Below are 21,090 nucleotides of genomic sequence, written 5' to 3'. Positions count from 1 at the left end.
TATTGTATTATTAAGTTAGTGTTTTTAATATTTTATTAATTTTTGACACCAGAAACATTATTATTTTGGACAAACACCAAATCCTTAAAAAAAAAAAAAAGAAACAGGTCCTTTATGCACTGAATTCTAAGAGAAAAACTTTCGCTTTGCACATCCGTGTACAAATTTGTTTCCTGAAATGGCTGAGTGACCAGGAAGCCTGACCAATTTTTTATTTATAAAATGTTTGTAACCCTTTTGTAGTGATTCTCTTCTGTCCACAAAATGGGAAATTAGAATCACACTTGAGAAAAATCTGTGGACCTTTGGGTTACCAACTCATTTGTTGAACTTATTCACTCTCTTTGGTTTAGAAGAGAAAAATGCACCATTTTCCCTTGGACTGCTGGGACTAGCACCAGCACTTTAGCTCCTCACCCTAAAGCTGTTTGCAATCAAAAGTCCCAAACCCTAGTCTTCCAAGTGGAACAAATAATACTTTAAAGGAGGGAACAGTTATTTCCAAATTTTATCAGACCATTAAAAATAATTACTAAAAGTAATGCATTTTAAAATTTAGATGTATATTGACTACAGTGAGCTCTCTAGGCAACCTCTATAAGATTATAAGTTGTAGAAAAGAATGTTATTTTGCATTGGTAGAGATATTATTTATTGTGTAGGAGATGAAGTATTGGATTGGGAGTCAGGAAAACCTGGGTTGAGATTATAACTCAGACGGTAGTAGTAGTAATTCTAGTACCACACCCAATATTATTACTACCATCATCACCAGCCCTACTACTACAGCTACCAACTAGCTAGAATTTACATAAATCAAAATTCTTTACAAATATTATCTAATATTATCCTCATAACAATCCTGAAGGGAAAATATTATTAACCTCAGTTTATAGATAAAGAAACTGAGGCAAAGATTAAGTGATGTAAGACTAAAAATGAATGAATACTCCAAGTATTTAAATTTATAGGATTTAATAACAACAAAGTGAGAGAGAAAAGGGGTTCCTTCAGCCGAATGAGCAGAGCAAAGAGCCAGAGACTCACCAGCCTTCTTTGCTTGAGCCAAAGGGGGAAAAAAAGCCCTGCAGTGTAGGTTTCAGCAAATTTATAAACAAACCCATGCCAAGGCACAACATAGGGATGCAAGATAAGGGAACTCCGGGAAGAGTAAAGAATGCTGGGAAATGAAGTCCCTTGGCCACAATATTTTTAAAACCCACAGTGGTTTGCCCACTCATAGCTAGTAAATTAGTTCAGATTTGAATTTGTCTTTCTGACTCCCAAGCCCAGTACTATATCCATTGTGCCACCTAACTGCCTAGCAGTAGGACCTTTGGCAAATTCCCTCTCTGTGTCTCAGTTTCCTCATCTATAAAATGAAGGGGTTGGACTTTCTATCACTCTATCTAAGATCCCACGAGTTTCCCCTATGCTCGAAATCACAGGTTCAGTCCCTGTCACTCCCCTTAGAAGGAATTCATGGGTGACATTCCAGATTCAGAAGCCAGCTGGCTCCTTAGTAAAGGTATTGAATCTAAGTCTAGTGCTGTTATCTGCTTAGAAACCTTGTACTTTTCCTCCATTTGGGGTTCTGTGCCTGGAACCTTTGAAGATTTCATAGTCCTTTTGTGTCCAGTCATCATGCTGAGCTGCCATAGAGCAAAGGACAGCTGCTGCCCTCTGTCTATCCTCTTAGCCATGGATAGGGAACAGGTGGCCAGCTCAGCTTGTGGTCAGAACATGCCCAGGATTTAACATAGGAGGAGAACTCAGAATGTCTCAGGACAATCGTGTGTAGATCTAGAAGGAGATAGCCTTGAAATCACCCTTAGCAGGAGGGCAGGATCAGACAATCTAGGGGAACTGATTAGGAGGTTTCCTGTCTCTGTTTATCCTTAGAGAAGCAGAATCAGTGGCAGAAGTCATTATACCCCAAGCTTCAAATGGAAAGAAGGCATGTTCTTGTCATTTGAAATGCCTGACATCAAATCTCTCTTTTTGGGAGGGAGGATGAAAGACATGGAGCATTTGGGGAGGAGAGGGAAGGGTAAAGGATCAATAGAATTGACATATGCTAAAAGAAAATTGATTCTTTGTGCACCAACTTATTATCCCCAGCCCCACTATTGATCTCCTTGAGAGCTCCTGGGCATATGTTGCCAAGTCAAACCAGTAAGCATTATTTAGTGTCTACTATGTGCCAGGCACTGGGGCTACCAAGAAAGGCAAAAAAGCAGGCTAAGACAAGATGGAGCTGTTCTGAGCAGTATTTCACTCTCATTCCCTACCCCTTAGCCCCCTGCCATATATGGGGCAGCACTTGATGGCTTGGGAGGTTCTGAGCCTTGAAGATCTGCCAAGAAAAACTGGAAGGCTTAAATCAAGACATTTCCCAGAAAGTCTACCTCCTCCTACCATCTTGAATGTTTAAGGCTTTTTCAACAGGGTCCACAGTGGATGATGATTTTTTTCCTAACACATTAATAATCAATTGTCTGCAGATTTATCTTTTTTGTCAGTTCCTTCTGTCTGTCTCTCTTTTTCTTTGTCTTCTTTGTCTTAGGATGGTAGAAGATGTGATGTCTGTATGTTCTCTGTTGTAAGTAAACTTAATGGAATCAGATTCTTATGCTATAAAGGGCTTTCCCTCACCCCCCCATCTCCCACCCCCATTTCTTTCTGGCTTCTGAACTTTCTTTGTTTATAATTCATGGCTGTTCCATAATATTTTTGTCGCATGATGGGGGAATTATGGGGCATGGGGTTTCATGGTATTGTGAGTCATCATTTTGTTTGTTATGATTCACACAAGTGAAATTGCTTGCCTGCCTCTTGGGAATGAAATTTTTTTTTCTCCCTACATCCAATGTTATCATGTAAACCTATTCTTTCATTTTTTCTTTGCATTTTTTCCCTTTCCTCATTGGTTGGATGGGTAGAAGATTGCTTTGGTTAACACCGTGACTCAATTTACAACTATACACCAAAATTTGAATCCATAGATTTAGACTCACAACCAGTCCTGGAGTATGGCTTGCTCTTTCTAATGGGCAGCATTGAAATGTTTTAGTAATTACAAACTTACACAAAATTCTCAGATCCAGAAGCCCTTAGGCCAGAAATCTTTTATTTTTTTCTTTCTTTTTAACTATTGTGTGCACGGATGATAAAGCAATCCATAGCCCTTCATACATTCCCCCTCCTTGTCTTCAAAGACATTGATGGGCTGTCAGTTGGAATGCACCCTTGGCATTCATGTATGGTTGCTCTAAGCTTTGATGAAAGCAAAGCTGATCAACTCTAAGCTTTTGCTGCTATGCCCTGGCCCACAGAGCTCTATCAAATGGCCCAGGTGTGGATAAGAGGGAGGTAGCTTCTCTTTCTTCTTTTCCTTAATTATGAAAACCAGCATGATCTTAAACAAGTATCTGGCAATGCCCTAGGGAAGGATACTTGCTTTACCTCGGTCTCTTCTGCAAAGGGGACTTTATTGATCCTTCAGAAGAACTTTTAAGGTGTAAAGAATATACATACAATGTGTATATTTTTATGCTTAAAAATTATATATGGAGACCTCTCAATTGACTGCTCTCAGAGAAGTTGCTTTTTTGCTTTAGTGTTTTACTTTTTAATATAACAATGCCATTGTTGGAATATTTTGGTTGAAAGAAAGTGAAGATTTTGATTGCTAAAAGTTACACTGCAAAATAGGTGGGAGACTTAAAAAGAGGTTATGATGAGCATAGCAGTCAGTTCCCTCATGTAATCACAGCTCAACCCTTAGGGATATATAATAATAATTCTTATGGCTGTGGTACAGAATGTAAAAATGGATTCTGTACTTGCCTAAAAATATTCTAGTCTATTTACCCAAGCTGTTGTATTTTAATATGTTATACTCTGCTTCCTGGGCTCTTTCTTGTATGTATCCATCTCTCACTTCTCCTAAGCTTACATGGTAACTGTGGTGTAGCAGGAGTTTGGTAAATGAGATACTCCCATACTTCAAGATTCTCAGTGAATTAAGTTGATAGGAAGTCCAGAAACTGAAACTATCCCTGGGTAGTCTATAGATTGCCATGGGATCTTGGGAAGCTACCTAGTACATCTTGCTACCTTTTGTCAAGGTCAATGGTATCTTGGTAAATGGTAAGCAGTTTATTATCCAAAAGAATAAATAAATACATGAAAGCATGATACACTTTCAAGTTTAATCTGTATTATTAACATTTTCTATCTTTATTCAGTCAATACAGTTAATGAAACAATTAACCAAACCCTGATTTATGGTGCTTAATGACTGCCAAAGTATGTCACACTGAAAGTGTACCAATTGCTTCTCACAAGCTGGTATGATTAAACTCTAGTATACCTATCATACTTATGCCCTCCAAGAGAATTGAGACTGTATCTATGTGCATGTACATATACATTATGCAATAGAGGTACATATATGTGGATAGACAGATAGACAGATAGATTGTTCTTAAAATAAAGAGATGCTTTAAATAGCCTTCAGAAGCACTTGTTGACCCTCACATTTCATTTTTGTGGCAGGCTACTACCAGTCTGTCAATCTGGTTGTGAGTTCTACTCTAGTTGACTAACTATTAAAGGAATACAATAACATCAGCTTTGTAGGCATATTGTGAAGTCAAGTGAGGTAATATTTGAGAAATATATTATGGCCCTTCCACTAAAGGGAGAATATTTTTAGAGACAATGAGCCCATCAGTTTTTCCCCTTGCTTGGTCTAATGTTTTTTTTTTTAATAAGACAAATACAATTAATTGGCTAAAACATTGGCTTTTTGAATGTAGTTATAGTTCTACCCTAATTCAGCTTCACTTTCTGGATCCCTTCTCCAAAATGGCATCCCTTTGTTATAGACATGGCTTTCTTTTACTTTTTCTTGGGGACAAATTTGTAGTAGTTGCTAAAAAGAGAATTTATTTTCAGGAGGGATGTATTTCAGTAATGCTGGTGTGGTGTACATGGGAGTATGGAGCAGGATGGGCTAGCAGGAATGGCAGTGGTAGTCCGCTTTGTATTGCATTGGGGTTCCCTATGCCTCTGTTTGTTCTGTTTACATTTTAAATTTTGTTTTCAGTGATACATTTAGGGTGAAAAAGTCGCCAAAACGGTCTCCTCTGTCTGATCCACCTTCACAGGTACATAATATTTTTCTCATATTATAATTTCATTGCTTATGGGGAGTTTTATTCTGAAATAAATATTTTCAATCCCTTAAGGTGAGTTCAGGGTAAATTTTCCACTCATTATGGATGAGTTTCTAGTGGGGCAGCAGCATGGGAGGTCTTAGTGAAAAGACCCAGAGTTCTCTTCCGATCTATCATCTCTGGGCTAAAACAAGGGATTAATACTTTCCCTGTGTAATTCACAAGGTTGTTGTGAGATTTAAATAAATAATAGATGTGCAAGTGTTTTGTAAAAATTATAATCGGCAGAGTCTTGTATGGAGCATTTGGATTGTTATTGTGAGGAACTAAAGAAAGCAAGTTTTACTTTGCCTGCTTTGAGTCATTCTTCAGTGACAGAATCACAGTCATCATGAAGGAAGGGACCTCATAGACCATCTAATCCCAACCATTATCCCCTCTACCATCTTCCTGACATGTGGTCATCAAGCCTGTATGTATTATAGACTTCTAGTAAAAGAATAACCCACTGCTTGACTCAAAGCCACTCATTCTCCTTTTTGGTCATTTTCATTATTAAGGAGATTTTCTTTGAACCAAGATTTGTTTCTTTGCCAGATAGTTGCCATATTCTATGGATTTTTTTCACTTCTATCCCTTGATTTACATTTCTGTTAGCTTCATCTCCTTTAAACTCTAATTACCTATTTCTTTTCTCAACTATTTTAATAGTCTCCTGATTGTTCTTCCTGCCTTTAGTCTCTCCTTCCTCTAGGACATTCTTCATCATTGCCAATGTAATCTTTGTAATCCATAAATCCATCAGCTCCCCTATTCAAAATCCTTCCCTGGCTACCTGTTGCATAAAGGATACAATATAAACCCCTGACTCTCACATCCAAGGTGTTTCCTATTCCCCTTTATGGATTCCTCACATTTCCTAAATTTGCCCTGCCTTCTCTGACCTCCAAGCATTTATATTATATCTATACTCTGGACCTGAAACACGTTTCTTTTTACTGGTGAAATCTTTCCTTTCTTTTATTGCCCAGGCAAAATGTATAGGCTATTAAGAATCAGTTTCTGGACATCTCTTCAATTTCCCAGCCAAAAGGGATCTTTTCATTCCTGAATCTTTCTTGCCTCTTCCACTTTGATCTGCCCCCTCCACTTTCTTCATTTTTGCTCATATTACAATTTATTTCTATTCATGTCTCATTCCTTTATTTAGATCCATTCTAATTATGGAAGATCATTCTTTGGGGGAATAAGAAGATAGTTTCAGAAAACCTTAGTTGGCCTCTAGAGGAACAGGTGCAGTTTATTTTATGCCATTCTATTCTGACCAGTTAGTCTTTGAAGTACTTTGAAAATATCTCAGTTGTGAAGGTCAGAGTACAGTGAGTATATGAATGATAATGATCTCCAGTTTGACAACAGTGTTTTCAAACAAATACAAATAGATCCTTGCATGCCCCTCATATTGTCTTAGGAATCCCCAAATTGATATTATTTATTTTCTTTTAAATTTATTTATTTTTATTTATTTTGTTAAACATTTCCCAGTTACATTTTAATCTGGTTAGGGTGGTATTGTGTATTTGAACCCTCTATTCAAAACTCCTAGCAGAATCTCTAGCAAGATTTAGTTGTACAGATAATTCATTCTTTAAAAAAAAAAAAAAAAACCTTTTCTTCTTAGAATCAGTACTAAGTATTAGTTTCATGGCAAAAGGGCAATAAAGGCTAAGCAATTGGGGTTAAGATAGGAAATGTCTGAGGTTAGATTTGAACCAAGGTCCTCCTAACTCTAGACCTGGCTCTCTATCCACTGAGCTACCTTGCTGCTCTTCACATTTACTCTTGCATCAAAACATATACTAGAGCTTTGACAGGAGGACTAAGAAGTAATTTCTCATAGAAATGTGGGAATGGAGTTCATTTTCAAATATGTTAAATAGTTTTCTTTGTTTGAGTTTTTGTCTTCTCCCGATTATTATATTTTCAAGGAACATAAGCACTCTTAGCTCTCTAAGGTATCGTGGGAATAGAGGGAGAGAGCCCTAGATTTAGTGGCAGAAGAGCTTGCAAGCTTTTTTTAGGACTCTGGGCAAATCACAACTTTTCTCATCCTCTATCTTCTCATTTGTTCAGTGAGGGAGTTTTATCAGAAGATCCTTTCCAGCTCTAAATCTATGACTTACCATTGTCTTTTTGTGTTTGCTTTTAACAGTAATGGGAAATTGCTACCTTACAAGTATATATTATGTTTAAGACTGTATTATATATATTCTATCACATTCATGTGATAGAATATGTATAATATGATATAATAACATATAATATAGTATACATATATAATATATTAAAGTATTATTTGGGTTTTCCTGTGGGTAATTGGAAAAAAAGCAATTTCTATCTCCACAAAGCCAATAAAACTACTTTCAAAGTTGTAAAAGATCCTTAAGTGGTTTTCTAGTATTTCTTGACAATTGATGACTTCAAATTACAATGATATTGGGGTATATTTAGTTTACCAAAAGAATGACCCTTCATCAGAATTTGCATTCTGGAAAAGCTGGTGGGAAAATTGGGGGAAAGGACAAAGCTCTGGGTTGGAAAAGGCATTCCTGATTGGAAAATAGAATGAATTAAAAACAATACTTGCACCTTGCAGGATCCTACTCCACTGCCTACACCAGAAACACCTCCAGTGATCTCTACTGTGGTCCATGCAACAGATGAAGAAAAACTAGCCGTGACTAATCAGAAATGGACTTGTATGACAGTGGAGCTAGAAGCTGACAAGCAAGATTATCCTCAGCCCTCTGACCTGTCAACTTTTGTAAATGAGACCAAATTCAGTTCTCCCACAGAGGGTAAGCAAATTAATGGCCATTTGGATCCCAACCTCAGCCTGGAAAAACTTGCTTCTAAAGAGCAAGAAGCAATGAAGGACCATAAAGAAAAGCAGAAGCCAGGTAATGTGGGCTGCCAGTTGACATGTTCTTTTTAAGCCCTGGAGATGAAAGCTGCACTTTGATTTAATGTGTGGCTTCCCCCTGCCCCCTTAAGCTATAACTGCTATATTCCACCATGGCTGGTGGGTCCTAGCACCTGATATGAGCTTTGCTTCTCTTTGCCTGCATTGCTGGTGATTGTGAAGGGCTCAGCCCAGAAGGGTTGAGTCCTCTAGGGCCAGGCTGGCAGTGATGCTGAGCTTCCTGATGCCTCCTAATGAGCCCCATAGCTGCTGAGATGTGTGAGCTAAAGAGGTTGAAATTATCTGGTCAGTCATCGTGATTGAAAACCTATACCAGCAATGAATCTAAACATATTTACTAATAACAGAGGGAGTCTTTTGGAAATGGAATCACTGACTCTAAGCTTCTTTAATTTCTAGCTTCCTCTTCAATTCCTAGATTTCATGTTTTTTCTTAATTCTGTGCATTATAAGAAAAGCAAATTTCAGGAAAGCCTGGCATCTGAATAAAGTATGCCAAAGGGAATCTAAAAGTATTTTATATATCCAGTTGAAGGCATTGGTTTGTGAAATTCAGGAGAATTGCATACTGGGACACCTAGCTGTGGTGTTGCTATGGGGAGTTACCTTAATTAATTTCTCTGAGACTTATCTTCCTTACCTGTATGACAGGCATAGTAATGCATATCCTGAGACATAGCCTAGTGGATAGAAGACCAGCCCAGAAATCCTGGGTTTCTCTCCTCATCTAGCTCTATGACTATAGTCAAGCTACTTAAGCTCAATGCCTCAGATGCAAAGTAGTTGCTGATCTGTCTCAAAGAATAGAGTCTCCAAGCGAAGGTTCCTTTAGTGAAATCACATCTCTGTCTCTTTTTCCAGCCCGTAGCACAGTGCCTAACACAGAGCAGGCACTTAATGAATGCTTCTAGATGTGTGTATGTTTGTGTATTTCTGGGTGGATGTGGGGTGGAAATCAAAGAACGTAAAATATGTGAAAAATGCTAAACCAATAGAAGGGGTTACCATTATTCTTTTAAAGAATATTATTGCTAAACTAACGTTTAAAGGCCAAGAATAGACCGTTAGAATGAAAGATTTGCCAATCTGACCAGGATGGAAAATATTTGAATATGATCTTAGTAACGCCTAGATTGTGTCTGCTGTTTGAGACCTAGACTAGCTTAGTCGGCTGTCTATGGAGTGATGAATTCTTTGATCACAGCAACCCAGTGTTGAAAGCTAGACCCACAACTAGAAATTTTGTTACCTGGAACTTGTTGCATGAATACATACCCAAATTAATTTTGTAATTCATGATATGAAAAATAATAAAAGGAGTAAGAAATTTATTCGAGTAAGTAAGGGATTAGCTATTTTATTGACTTTTTTAGGCTAATAAGGGAGTTTGTTGTTGAGTTATTTCAGTGACTCTTTGTGACCCCTTTTGGGGTTTTGTTGGCAAAGATACTAGTGTGGTTTGCTTTTTCCTTCTGCAGCTCATTTTACAGATGAGAAAAACGAGGGGAAAGGAGTGAAGTGACTTGCCCAGGGTCACATAGCTAGTGCTTGAACTTGGATTTGAACTTCCTCGACTCCAGTTCCAGCACTCTCTCTACTGTGACACCTGCTAAGAGTATTTCCATGTTAAATCTTTGCCTCTTCAAAATTCAGTTCCCTGAAATGAAGCTGCAGTCATAGCAGTCTAAGCAGGACTCTCAGACATCTGTTAAGTTATTACTTTACCCAAGGGTCGACTGTCTCTTTCACCCCTGATTTTTTTTAAGGGAAAATGGAACAAGCATTTATTAAGTAACTACGATGTGCTAGGCACCTGGCTAAGCATTTTACAAATCTTTCGTTTGATCACAATATTAGTTAACTTCTAACAAAGTAGAATGGTAACATACTTTTCTGGGTGGTTTTAACTTCTCATCACATAAGAATTGTCCCAGTAGTAATGTTTGGTTTCAAAGTGATTTCAAAATCCATCTGGAAATTAGTATCAGGAAATACACAGCTTTATTGTTTTTTAAAAAGTGCTTTTTAAACCTTACAGCAATACAGAAACATGAATTTGTATTCAGTTTGAAGGCATTCCTTCCAACTCTTGCTAATAATAGAAAGAGTACCAAGATCCTAATTAAATGCTAATGACCATACCATGCTCATGTACTGAGTGGTGTGATGTTCCAGAAAATCTAGATAACAGTAATTATATCACACAATGCTTCCTCTTGAGATTACTTAAATAACTGGGCTTTCCCTTGGTCGTTTGGTTTGTACTTTGGGAAATCTCTGAATTATACAAAAGAATTTCCACTGTGAGTCACTTAACACATTTCTCAGTACTTTTGTGAATATCTCTGAAAGCTGCCTTTATGGGGCTTGACAAAGAGCAGACTGCCCAGATTTTGTCTCTTTGGGCTCTCATTTGGTCTGGTATTTTATATATCAGTGATGGAATTTCTTTCCCTTGTTTATTTTGGTGGTTGCTGAGAGGGAAATGACTCCCTCTTTATTTACTACATCCAGATTTGAACTACGTCATCGACAAAGCACCATCTTCTTCCACAGTTGGAGAGGGCTTACTGTCAACTCCATAGATTAGCTCCATCTTTAGCAGATGGAGAGCACTTGGCCACTTGGTGGAGTTAGATGTCAGGGCAGAGGAAAGCTTTTTAATCTCAGGAACAAAGGATGCTGTCTTGTCAGCAGGTATACATGTCTCTTTTGATATTTTCAACAGTACCTGTTGTTTTCTGATGGTTAATTATTTCCTGGGGTTTACTATATTGACTCATTCTCATCCTTTCAGACAAACAAATAGGGAAAAGCATTCACTATCATTCTCATTCTTCTGCTGTTTTTAGTTTTAGCCAAGTTTTAGCAGGTCTGCAACCTAATCCTGATGAAGTTATTCAACTGTGGCTGCTGAAGCTCATCTCCACCTCCCAACATTTTAGTAAACTCACTCAGATTGTGTCCAGTGTGACAACATTTATCTCTAACATCATCATCGACAAGAAAATACTCCTAATATGTAAATGTTTATGTTGGCAGTATAGTTGAAAGTAATTCTTTTAAATGATTATGGAGTGTTATTACATAGTGAATAAATTGGTGGTCTCTTGTAATTTGCTTTCTGAATGAACATAATTGCAGTTTAGGATATGCTATAGGACATAGAAAGGATGTGATATTTACAATCAGAGATTGTATATCCCAGACCTTCAATAAAACAAGAAGTTTTTGCATTTGAAGGAAGTCAGGTTCGTAAGCACCCCGGCATGCATGAGTCCTCATTCTATGTGATCTTGGAGTTGAACTAATGTATGACATGGTCCCTCTCCTCTTTGATGACTATGGAGGGAGAACAGAGGGGAGTGATACCAAGATATGACTCCAAGTCAACTGAGATATGTGCCACTAAGATGTGAACACCAAGTTAGTTGAGGTATTTCTTCCAGGTCCTGGAAAGAGCACTGCTAAACAGAAGAGCTGCCTCATTGTCCAGCTTATATTCTTAGAATCTTAATTTGGCTCATCATTTCATCAAGCTAAAGATTACTGTGTACAAAGCATTTTGGACATGGATGTTATCACTGTTCTAAAATCATAAGTAGGAGGTCTAAGAAAGCTATTTTTTAAAAAATGAGTCATAGATTCACAAATGCTTTTGATCCAGGGAGAAGTCCAGTCATATCTAGGATGGATACTCATGTATAAAATTAGGCTTCCTCTTGGCTGATTCAGCACATTTTAGATATCTATGTTTATTCCTTATTCTAACTGCCTTAGTTTTGAGCTACAATTTCCCATGTTGTAGAGGAAACAGATGAAATTGGGCAATTGTACAGGAGAAATAAACCAGATGAGATATCTGAAATTTGGCACAGATTTGCTGGCTAGATTAGATGATAGATGGAAAGTTGCTGAATATCAGTCTTTTGGAAAACACTTTTTTCTTTTTATTTTTTTGGTCACATTTAGCATGTATGCTTTCAGCTGTTGTGAGAAATACTGGATTATTGCTTTTGAATAATTAAAGGTCTTGTATTGCCAGCCATACTAACAATATCATGGGGATGGGCACAGGCTGAATCATTCATTCTGTCTACCATATAAGAAAAGGAAGTGCTCATATAACAAACTTTTGTACCTTATGCATTAGAGAAACCCTGGTGTCCTGAATTACAATGAATTTTGCTTATAGTATTTTTCTAATTCACTGGCACTATAATGTGTTTATTGTAGTGTCATAGAATGGTAAAGTAGAAAGAAAATTAGATGTCAGTTAATTGAATTATCCATGACTTTTTCCCTAAGTGACTCAACAAAAAATACAAATTATTTATGTTTGAGGCTCTCAGGAAAAAGAAAGCTGTTTTTAGATGCCATTATTTCATAAAATCATCTTTATCCTCAGGAGGGAGTAGTTTCTTAGAGCAAAAAGAATTTGTTTTGCCACAAAAGACATAGAGAGGATCCCAACAAATTGCTAACACCTTTTCAGTTCTTAATTCATTGACTCTTTACAATACACAAAAAAATCTACTTTGAAAAATTGCATTAAGTAATATTTTATTTTGAAAATTATATTCTAAATGACCAATAAATAGAAATTAATGGACCTAGTGAGGAATCACCCTGAAGTGTTGGTACTGAGGACTTTAGGCTGGACCATGCACAAAAATGATTCATTAATTAAGAATAAAAAGTTGACATAAGTTTGTAATTGTACATCTCTGATGAAAACGTTTGATCATTCTTCTTTAGTGTCTGTATAATTTTGTATCAAAAATTATATTGAAGGGTTGGAAATTGAATAGACATCCAAAAAATCCAATTTAATGGATTTTAGAAATGTTTCAGATAATATTTAAGGTTATAAGGCAGTTTAGTATGATAGAAAAAAATGGTTCAGGAGACCTGTGTTCAAGTCCTGGCCTTAGTGCTTACTCTCTATGTATGTGTGTATGTATAGATATAAATATATATCTGTGTGTGTATATACATATATATAACGTTTATGTATATATTACTTAAACTCTTTAATCCTCCATTCCTTACCTTTAAAATAAATAAGATATTTATATTCCCTATCTTACAAAGACTATTATGAAATGTAAAGATTAAAATTTATATCTAATGCTCCAAGTATTATACTTTATACTATTTATTAAAAATCAATTTAAAGCACAGGGAAAGTAAAATTTAGGGAAAGCCAAGCCAGCCGCTCCCTACCTCCATGTGGGTCCCAGCAGAGAGAGAGGTCGCCTGGGAGTGAGCATGGCCAAAACTGAAATTCAATACGAAATTAACCAGTGACGCACGTACATGGAAAGAATCATTAGCCTACATGATCTCTCAATTTCCCAACTCCAATTTTCTATAATTCTCTAAACCAATAAAGAGATAGGATCACTTCCATAAATGAAATTTTCAGTTTCACAATTTAATTTACCTATGGTATCTATTGATCTCATATGGCAGATACTCTTTCTCAGCAGATTTCAGCAGCAGCAAACAGGGAAGTGTTTTCTCTTTTCTTGTGTATTAGCTTTCAGTTTTTATAAAAGCTTTAAAACTGGAGGGCAAGTCAAATTGCTTGAAAAACAGACTTATCTGCAGCATGATCTAATAAATACAGGCCAGCTACAGTGTGGACTAGCCATTTTTTCCTCAATGATCCTTAATATTGGTCTTTTGTTTCTTTTGCAGAGCTGGATTATAGAAACTCCTATGAAATAGAATATATGGAGAAAATTGGCTCCAACTTACCTGTAAGTTCTTTCTTTACCTTCTTTGTATCAATTATCATGCTTCTATTTATTGTTCTGTACTGTAAATATTATGAGAATATAAGAACCAAGAGCAAATTGTGTTTCACTAATTGTAGCCAGAATAAATGCATAGAAAATTAGTTTAGTCTCTGTGTTAATATCTAACATGAATAAAATAGTTTAAGAAATAAATAATGGAAAAAGTCTCTGCTACAAAACCACTTCAGTTGATTCTGGAGTGTTTGTCTCTGGGAAATTAAAGTTAGAGCTTTCGGAGGAGAGAACTGTTTTATTTAAAACAAGCAAAAACTCTCCAATAGAGTCCTCTCTGATGTCTCATCCTGGTTGGTAGGTAAAAACTCTAGGTTCTTCAGGGCAACTAGATAGGACAGTGGGTAGAATGCTAGGCCTGATGTCAGAAATACTGACTCCTTAGTTCAAATCCATTCTCAGACATATACTGTTTGCCCCTGCCAAGTCAGGTAGCCTTTGTCTGCCTCAGTTTCCCCATATAAAATGGGGATAACAAAAGCACTTACCTTCCTGGATTTTATGAGTATCAAATGAGAATGTTTGTAAAGGGCTTTGAAAACATTAAAGTAGCTATAGAAATGCTGGCTATCATCATTAGTTCCATTAAATAAACATCTGTTGTGGGAAGAATACTATTGTAAATTTTGAAAGAAGAGCACAGAATCTTTTTTGTCATTGAATTTATAGTTTAATAGATATATACTATTCTCGGGGATATGTGCCTTTAAAAGGCAGCTGGTAGTACAGTGGATAGAGCTCTTGGCCTGAAGACCTGAATTCAAGTCCAGCCTGACATTTAATACCTCTGTAATGCTGGTCAAGTCATGTAATCTCTGTTTGCCTCAGTTTCCTAATCTATACATGAGGATAATAATAGCCAAAGGTTTTTGTAAGCATTCAATTATGTAATAATTGTTAAGCCCTTTGCATGGTGTGTTGCTTGGCACATAATGAGTTCTTTATAATTGTTAGCTATTATTACTGTTATTAGCATCATTCATTGTTATTAAAGATGGTAGAATAAAAGCTCTTCATCACCTCCTGACCTACGGTTAACTCCCTAGTTCCTCTGGCTTGCTTTAAATTATAATTCCTATAGGCCTCTGGGACTTCATCTTCTACTTTGGCCATTACAAAAAATCAGTTATAGATGCAGTTGACTGGCTCAGATGAATGACTATTTCACCCTGTATATGGTTGACTGAGCCCAGTGTTCCTGCTCTAGAAAAACTCTTGCCGCATTGCTTTTGAACCCTGAGAATAAATTATAATAGATGTAGTACTTTTCTGTGTTTGAACTTTCTGGCTTGGAATGTTGTGGCCAGTTTATATTTTTTATGTATTTCTTGGTTTCCTTTTGTTTGTATGTGTGCCAAAACCTTAGTTTGTTTAATTAATTTATTAATCCTAATTTGTTTACTTAATAAATCTGTGGCTCTTGGTCCACAAATCTTCTACATACACTACTTCTTTTACCACTTTCCATACACCTATCTATTTAGGGATAAAGAGATATGATGCTATTTCTGTAAAATGGGAACCTGAAAGTCATCATTACTATCTTTGCTTCCTGTGTCATCTCTGAAGGGTTATCAGCCTCCAAATTGGACTGACCCATAGTGAAGTAGACTCTAAATAGGAATTGACTATACTGAATATGAATCAATTTCACAGAGAAATTTACTAGAATCAAGGGTATAAGTATTGGCTATATTAAATAATCAGCTTAAGATCCAGTTATTGTTTGTTATAATTATTTAGTTACTTGATAAAGAAAAGATTTTATATTAATAGTGATTTGTCTTAGCTGTATAATTGAAAATAACAATATCTGCTCTTGTCTGTCATCAAGTTGCTTTACCACATTAATTCTACCCAGATTATTCTAATTTATTGGAATTGGATTGGAATTTATTGGAATCTAATTGGAATTAATTTCCTTTCTTTTCACAGCATGATGATGGCACCCCAAAGAAACAGTCTCTGTATCTTATGTTCGATGCTCCTCAGGAGAGTCCAGTCAAATCTCCTCCAGTTCGGTTATCTGATTCTCCAACTCCATGTTCAGGGTACATTATTCTAATAAGGAACCTGTAATACTTAAATATTTTCTACTTGAATGGATGAAAAAATATTAAGTGCCTTCTATGCACCTAGCACTATAATAAGTACTGGGGATACTAAAAGAAAAAGCAAGTCAGAACTCTCTTCTCCAGGAATTTATATTCTGTGTGAGAAGATAGCACCAATGGGATGTTCCAATACAAGGGGGATGGCAAGATCCAAACAACCTATGAAAATTATAATTTAAAATAGGCAGTAGAGGCAAAACCCTATTTTATTGTCTTTATATATTTTCTTCCATTTTATTGCTTCCTAATACCACTCTAACCTATAACTGATTAATAAATTCAATCATTTTGGAGTGAGCATGTTTTGAACTAAATCACAATCTCTTAAAAATACACATGTGGGATTTTTTTCTCTCTTTTAATTTCATCTTAGTGCATTTCTAGATATATTCAGGGTCTCATTTCCAATTTTGAATGTTTTCAACTTCTTCCACTCCTCCTTTGTTTCTCCTTGAATATAGAGATTGAACCCACACTTTCATGGTCCCTTGAACTCTTCTTCCTCTATGTGCTAGTAATCTTTAAGAAAAGGAGTTGGCCAGAATAGATGTAGAAGCTGACTGCTGGTTCCCCTCAACTTGTTTGAAGCTTTAAGAGTATCCCCAAATCCTTCAAGGTGTAGATTGGATCTGCCTCTCCCTTAGTCCTACCATATAGATACATGGCAGAGTCTATACCAAACTGTTGTATTACCAAGCTATGATATCTCTGCTACCATCTTTTTCAAGGAGAAAACAATTAGAAGTTAAGTATTCTTGAAAGACCTAAATGATATCTTATGTTCACTCTGATTTTGGATGAATTTCTGGATAAAGAAAAGGATAAGCAACATTTTTTCCCCTCTTAGGTCAAGTTTTGAAGAAACAGAAGCTCTGGTGAATGCTGGAATGAAAATCCAGCATCCAGTCTCACGAGTCTTGGCTCCAAACCAAGAGACACATTTGCAGGCTTCAGAGAAATCAAGCCAGAAAGAGTCTATGGGCTTAGGAACAACTTCAGATGCTCTCGAAAGAGTAAGTGGTGATTTAGAATATAATCAGACCCCATGAATGCACAGGTATCTAGCTAATGGACTAAAAACAACATCTCACTGTTCAAAATGCATAAATAGTGAGTTCCAAAGCCTAGAAACACATTAAAGTAATTTGTCCTAGAAGGTACAGTTACCTGAATAAGCCATCTTTGGAGAGAACAACATTATAGAAGTAAATCTATTTTATTTAAAATTCCTATTGTGTTATTTACCATGATGATGTCACTATTTTCTACTTGAATTCCTTGTGGTTGAATTGTCACCTGAGCATTCATCTGCTGATCTTTTACTTTTCCTAGTTCTTTTATGATGGTAGTTTAGGCCATTAACAGTTGTGCTAGGGAAGAAGGATAACATTCTTTTGAGGTGAACAGCAGGTTCTCCTGTCCTTGGGACCCCATTTAAAAAAAAGAGTCTTATCTCCTTTTACACAATGAGATCTTAGAGCTCAGATGTAACTGTTTACAGTTTGAAGCCTGATAGAGAAAAATCCATTCCCCTGCTATCCACAGGCTTTCTTAAGTATCAGAATTTTTTTTCTATTTTTTCAAATTTTCCTATGTAACACCCATTATTTTATATTTATTTACTGGAAATAGAGTATGCTTCAAGATTTAATATTTTACTTTTATTGCACTGAATTGATTTGTTAATGAAAATTAACTTCCCATTTTAATGACTCTTTAATGAGACATCTAGGATACCCAGTGGATCAAAATGCCAGGCTTTGAGTCAGAAAGAACTGAAATCAGAGGTCAAATGACCTCAGACACTGGCTGTGTGACCATGGGCAAGTCACTTAACCACTGCCTGCCTCAATTTCCTCATCTGTAAAGTGGGGATAATAATAGCAACCTAGGATTGTTGTAAAGATAAAATGCATTAAGATTTGTTGAGTGCTTTACAAATCATAAAGTTCTATATAAACGCCAGCTACTATTTTTATTATTATATGTGAAAGTGTATTTTCTTTCTAAGTAATCACACAGTGATTACTTAGTTTATAGTTTGAAATATCAACAAATGGATCATTTCCTTCTCTTTACCCAACCCTAAGCTGCTCCCATCCAGTTTGCAGTTAATAATCAAAGAGTATATTGGGTTTTTTTGTTTTTATTTTACTAATGGGCTATAGGAAAGAGAATGTTAGCTATCAACATGATTCAAATAGCCAATAATTCTCATCACTACCAAACCAATCTCAAAACACCTATTGTTGTGGCAGCTAGATGGCCTGCTGGATAGGGAGCCAGTCCTAGAGAAGAGAAGTTCTGGGTTCCAAACTGACCTGAAACTTCCTAACTATGTGACTCTGGACAAGTCACTTAACTCCCATTGCCTAGCCTTTTTTTCTCTTCTACCTTGGAACCAATACATAGTTTCCATTCTAAGAGAGAAGGTATGGGTTAAAAAATAAACAGAACAAAAAAAAACAAAAAAACAAAATCTGTTGCCCTTAAAGAATTGGTTATTTCTTTAGCATGAAATAAAAAATGTCAGGTCAATAGATGATACTCACCTAGACATGCTATTCCTCTTTTTCTCCTCTATTTTCTTTTCTGTATCCTCCTTACCATGTAGACAGCTCCTGAAGATTCCTATGTCTCTGCTGAAGCTCTCCTCAATAGGATATCTCATCAAACCTCAATATGTGATGCACTTGAATATCTAGAGCCTGATTTAGCAGAAAAGAACCCCCCAATATTTGCTCAGAAACTTCAGGTTTGTAGCCCAAGTGTAATCTGTCAGTGTTCCTTTCTAAAGTTTATCACACCTCAGTAGAGAATACAATCTCTTAAACATAAAACCAAATGAATTAAATGGGGGTGAAGAGGGGATAAGAGGTTGGGAATGGTCAAAAGTCTTCCAAATAAAATATTTTCTTCACCCAGAGATATATTTTTCCCCTAAGGATGTAAAAATGATGCTTATGTTGTGATTATATTCTTAACAAGATGATTCCTTTTAAACATGGAAATGAGATTAAGGCTTCATTTTTCAGAGGTCATGCAGTATCCCTAAAGGCATTTTTAGTAATTTATTCACTGAACAGGCTATATTAAATCACCCTTGAGTGAACTATTTATATACATGAGAATTTTTCTGACTCCTATTGCAATAACATCTGGACACAGTGTAACATCTGGAATCAAAATAATTATCTACCATCTAATTTAAAGTTGGCGATTTGAATTGCTTTTCTTTATGTGAGAAGACTCTCTTATGGAACAAATCTCAAGAGATTATGAGAGCCATGTGAGAGATGAAGCTTTGTTAATTGAAATTATTAGGAAACTTTATATTGAAAACGTAATTTTGGGCAAGTAGGAAAAGGAACAAAAACAACCAAAAACTTTACAAAAAGAGAAATTTTGAAAAAAAATCATTTTCATCCATATAATGTTTATGTTTCCTGACATTTATTTGAAAGGCTTCTGCATTGTTCTTAATTTAAAAAAAAATTCAGCCTTCTGCTTTCTTGGGCTGCTGAGGTGTTTCTCATGAAAAGAGCACTGACTCTGTGTGTTATTTCTGAGTTGTCATCCCAACACGTTTACGTGTAGCATCCATTCTTTGGATGTGGACCACATTTACATCCTGTCTTAACGCATTTTTCTTCCCATGGTTTACTCATGATGCCACCATCTAACAGGAGGAGTTAGAGTTTGCAGTCATGAGGATAGAAGCACTGAAGCTAGCCAGACAGATTGCCCTGGCTTCCTTTGGTTCCTTAGATACCAAGGTACCTGCTCCCTGCCTGGAATGCAATGCTACCTGGGTGTGCCATGTGTGCTGATAATGAAACAGGAGGCTGCTTTCCTAACCATGAGGCACAAGTGTGGTGCTAGAGACTTGCAAAATAGCATGTTCCATAGAAGAGGAGGGACCCCGTCCTCTAATCTATGAGAAATTGTTCCTGGGAAGGGACCTAAAAACCACAGTCCCCATAGATTTCTCTCTCAAGTGCTAAATCCCACTGACAGTTTGCCTAACTCTTTGGTTTGAGCCAGAAACTCCTCTGATATGTTGTGAGAGTACTATTCAGCAGTTACATGCCAGCATTAATTCAGTGGTGATGACAAGCCAGTATAGTATAGTCTTGATGTTGTAGGAGTTTTGTTCTTGATCAGCTGTGTGTGAATGTTCACACCTGGCACATAGTAGGTGCTTAATATTTATTGATTAATTGTATAGTGTAGTCTGTCTTTGATAAAGAGGGCTCATTTTTTGGATTTTAAAGTTTTAGAAGCTCGGAGCTTTGTTCTCTCAGGTCCTAGACAGTTGTAATCTGAGATTAAAGAGACAGAAGTTCTTAGTCTCAGCTCTTTTGAGACCCTGGGCAAATCATATCACCTATGTGGGACTCCATTTCCTCATCTCTAAAAGGAAGTTGAACTCAGTGATATCTATTGTCCTCTGCTTTAAGATTCTGTATGTTTTAGTGATAGTAATAATGGAGATTTAATCACTAATAGAGACTAAGTCTAGGTTTTAAAGGGTTAATAATCTTTGTTGTTTTTAATCATTGGTATTCATAATCATAATGACTATAACAATAAAGATGATAACTAAAGTAGTAAAAATATCATATTTAGACTTTTTGAAATACTTTCTTATTTCTTATTTTTATTCCATCTTCACAGTGAATTGGGGCAGATGTAATTACTCCCATTCTACAGATAGGCAAACCAAGACTTAGAAACATTTGGTGACTTTTTCAAGGATAAGCAATGAATCAGTGGTACAGCTAAGACCAGATCCTAAATCTTCTGATTCCTAATTTAGTGCTCTTTCCATCCTAATTCAAGTTGTTCTATTCCTGATGGTGTAATGCTTTTTTTTTTACCCACCTTCTTGTGACATGCCAGTAGGAGATACACTTGTGTTGTCTGATTATGATGTCAATATTCAAGCAATGTGCCTGGACAAGTTGAGTGTGCTGTGCTTATCTTGGAAACTC

At 36.3% G+C, this 21,090-nt stretch overlaps 1 protein-coding gene across 23 annotated transcripts in view; it reads left to right on the top strand.

Annotated features, from left to right (window-relative positions):
• Positions 1-21,090, top strand: part of TACC2 (transforming acidic coiled-coil containing protein 2) — a 305,302-nt gene that overhangs the window by 257,009 nt on the left and 27,203 nt on the right. For 6 of the 23 annotated variants that reach the window (XM_056803043.1, XM_056803021.1, XM_007478870.3 and 3 more), the window contains 8 exons: positions 2,567-2,602; positions 5,114-5,174; positions 7,840-8,143; positions 13,870-13,931; positions 15,918-16,033; positions 16,944-17,109; positions 18,711-18,851; positions 19,783-19,872. In XM_056803043.1, coding sequence (XP_056659021.1) covers positions 2,567-2,602; positions 5,114-5,174; positions 7,840-8,143; positions 13,870-13,931; positions 15,918-16,033; positions 16,944-17,109; positions 18,711-18,851; positions 19,783-19,872 — 976 coding nt within the window. The remainder of the gene's footprint in view (positions 1-2,566; positions 2,603-5,113; positions 5,175-7,839; positions 8,144-13,869; positions 13,932-15,917; positions 16,034-16,943; positions 17,110-18,710; positions 18,852-19,782; positions 19,873-21,090) is intronic. The other 17 variants (XM_016432662.2, XM_056803110.1, XM_007478880.3 and 14 more) reach the window with 14 other exon arrangements.

Source organism: Monodelphis domestica, chromosome 1 (genome assembly GCF_027887165.1).
Source record: "Monodelphis domestica isolate mMonDom1 chromosome 1, mMonDom1.pri, whole genome shotgun sequence".
NCBI classification, from domain to species: Eukaryota; Metazoa; Chordata; class Mammalia; order Didelphimorphia; family Didelphidae; genus Monodelphis; species Monodelphis domestica.
This window is presented reverse-complemented; position numbering and strand designations above follow the sequence as displayed.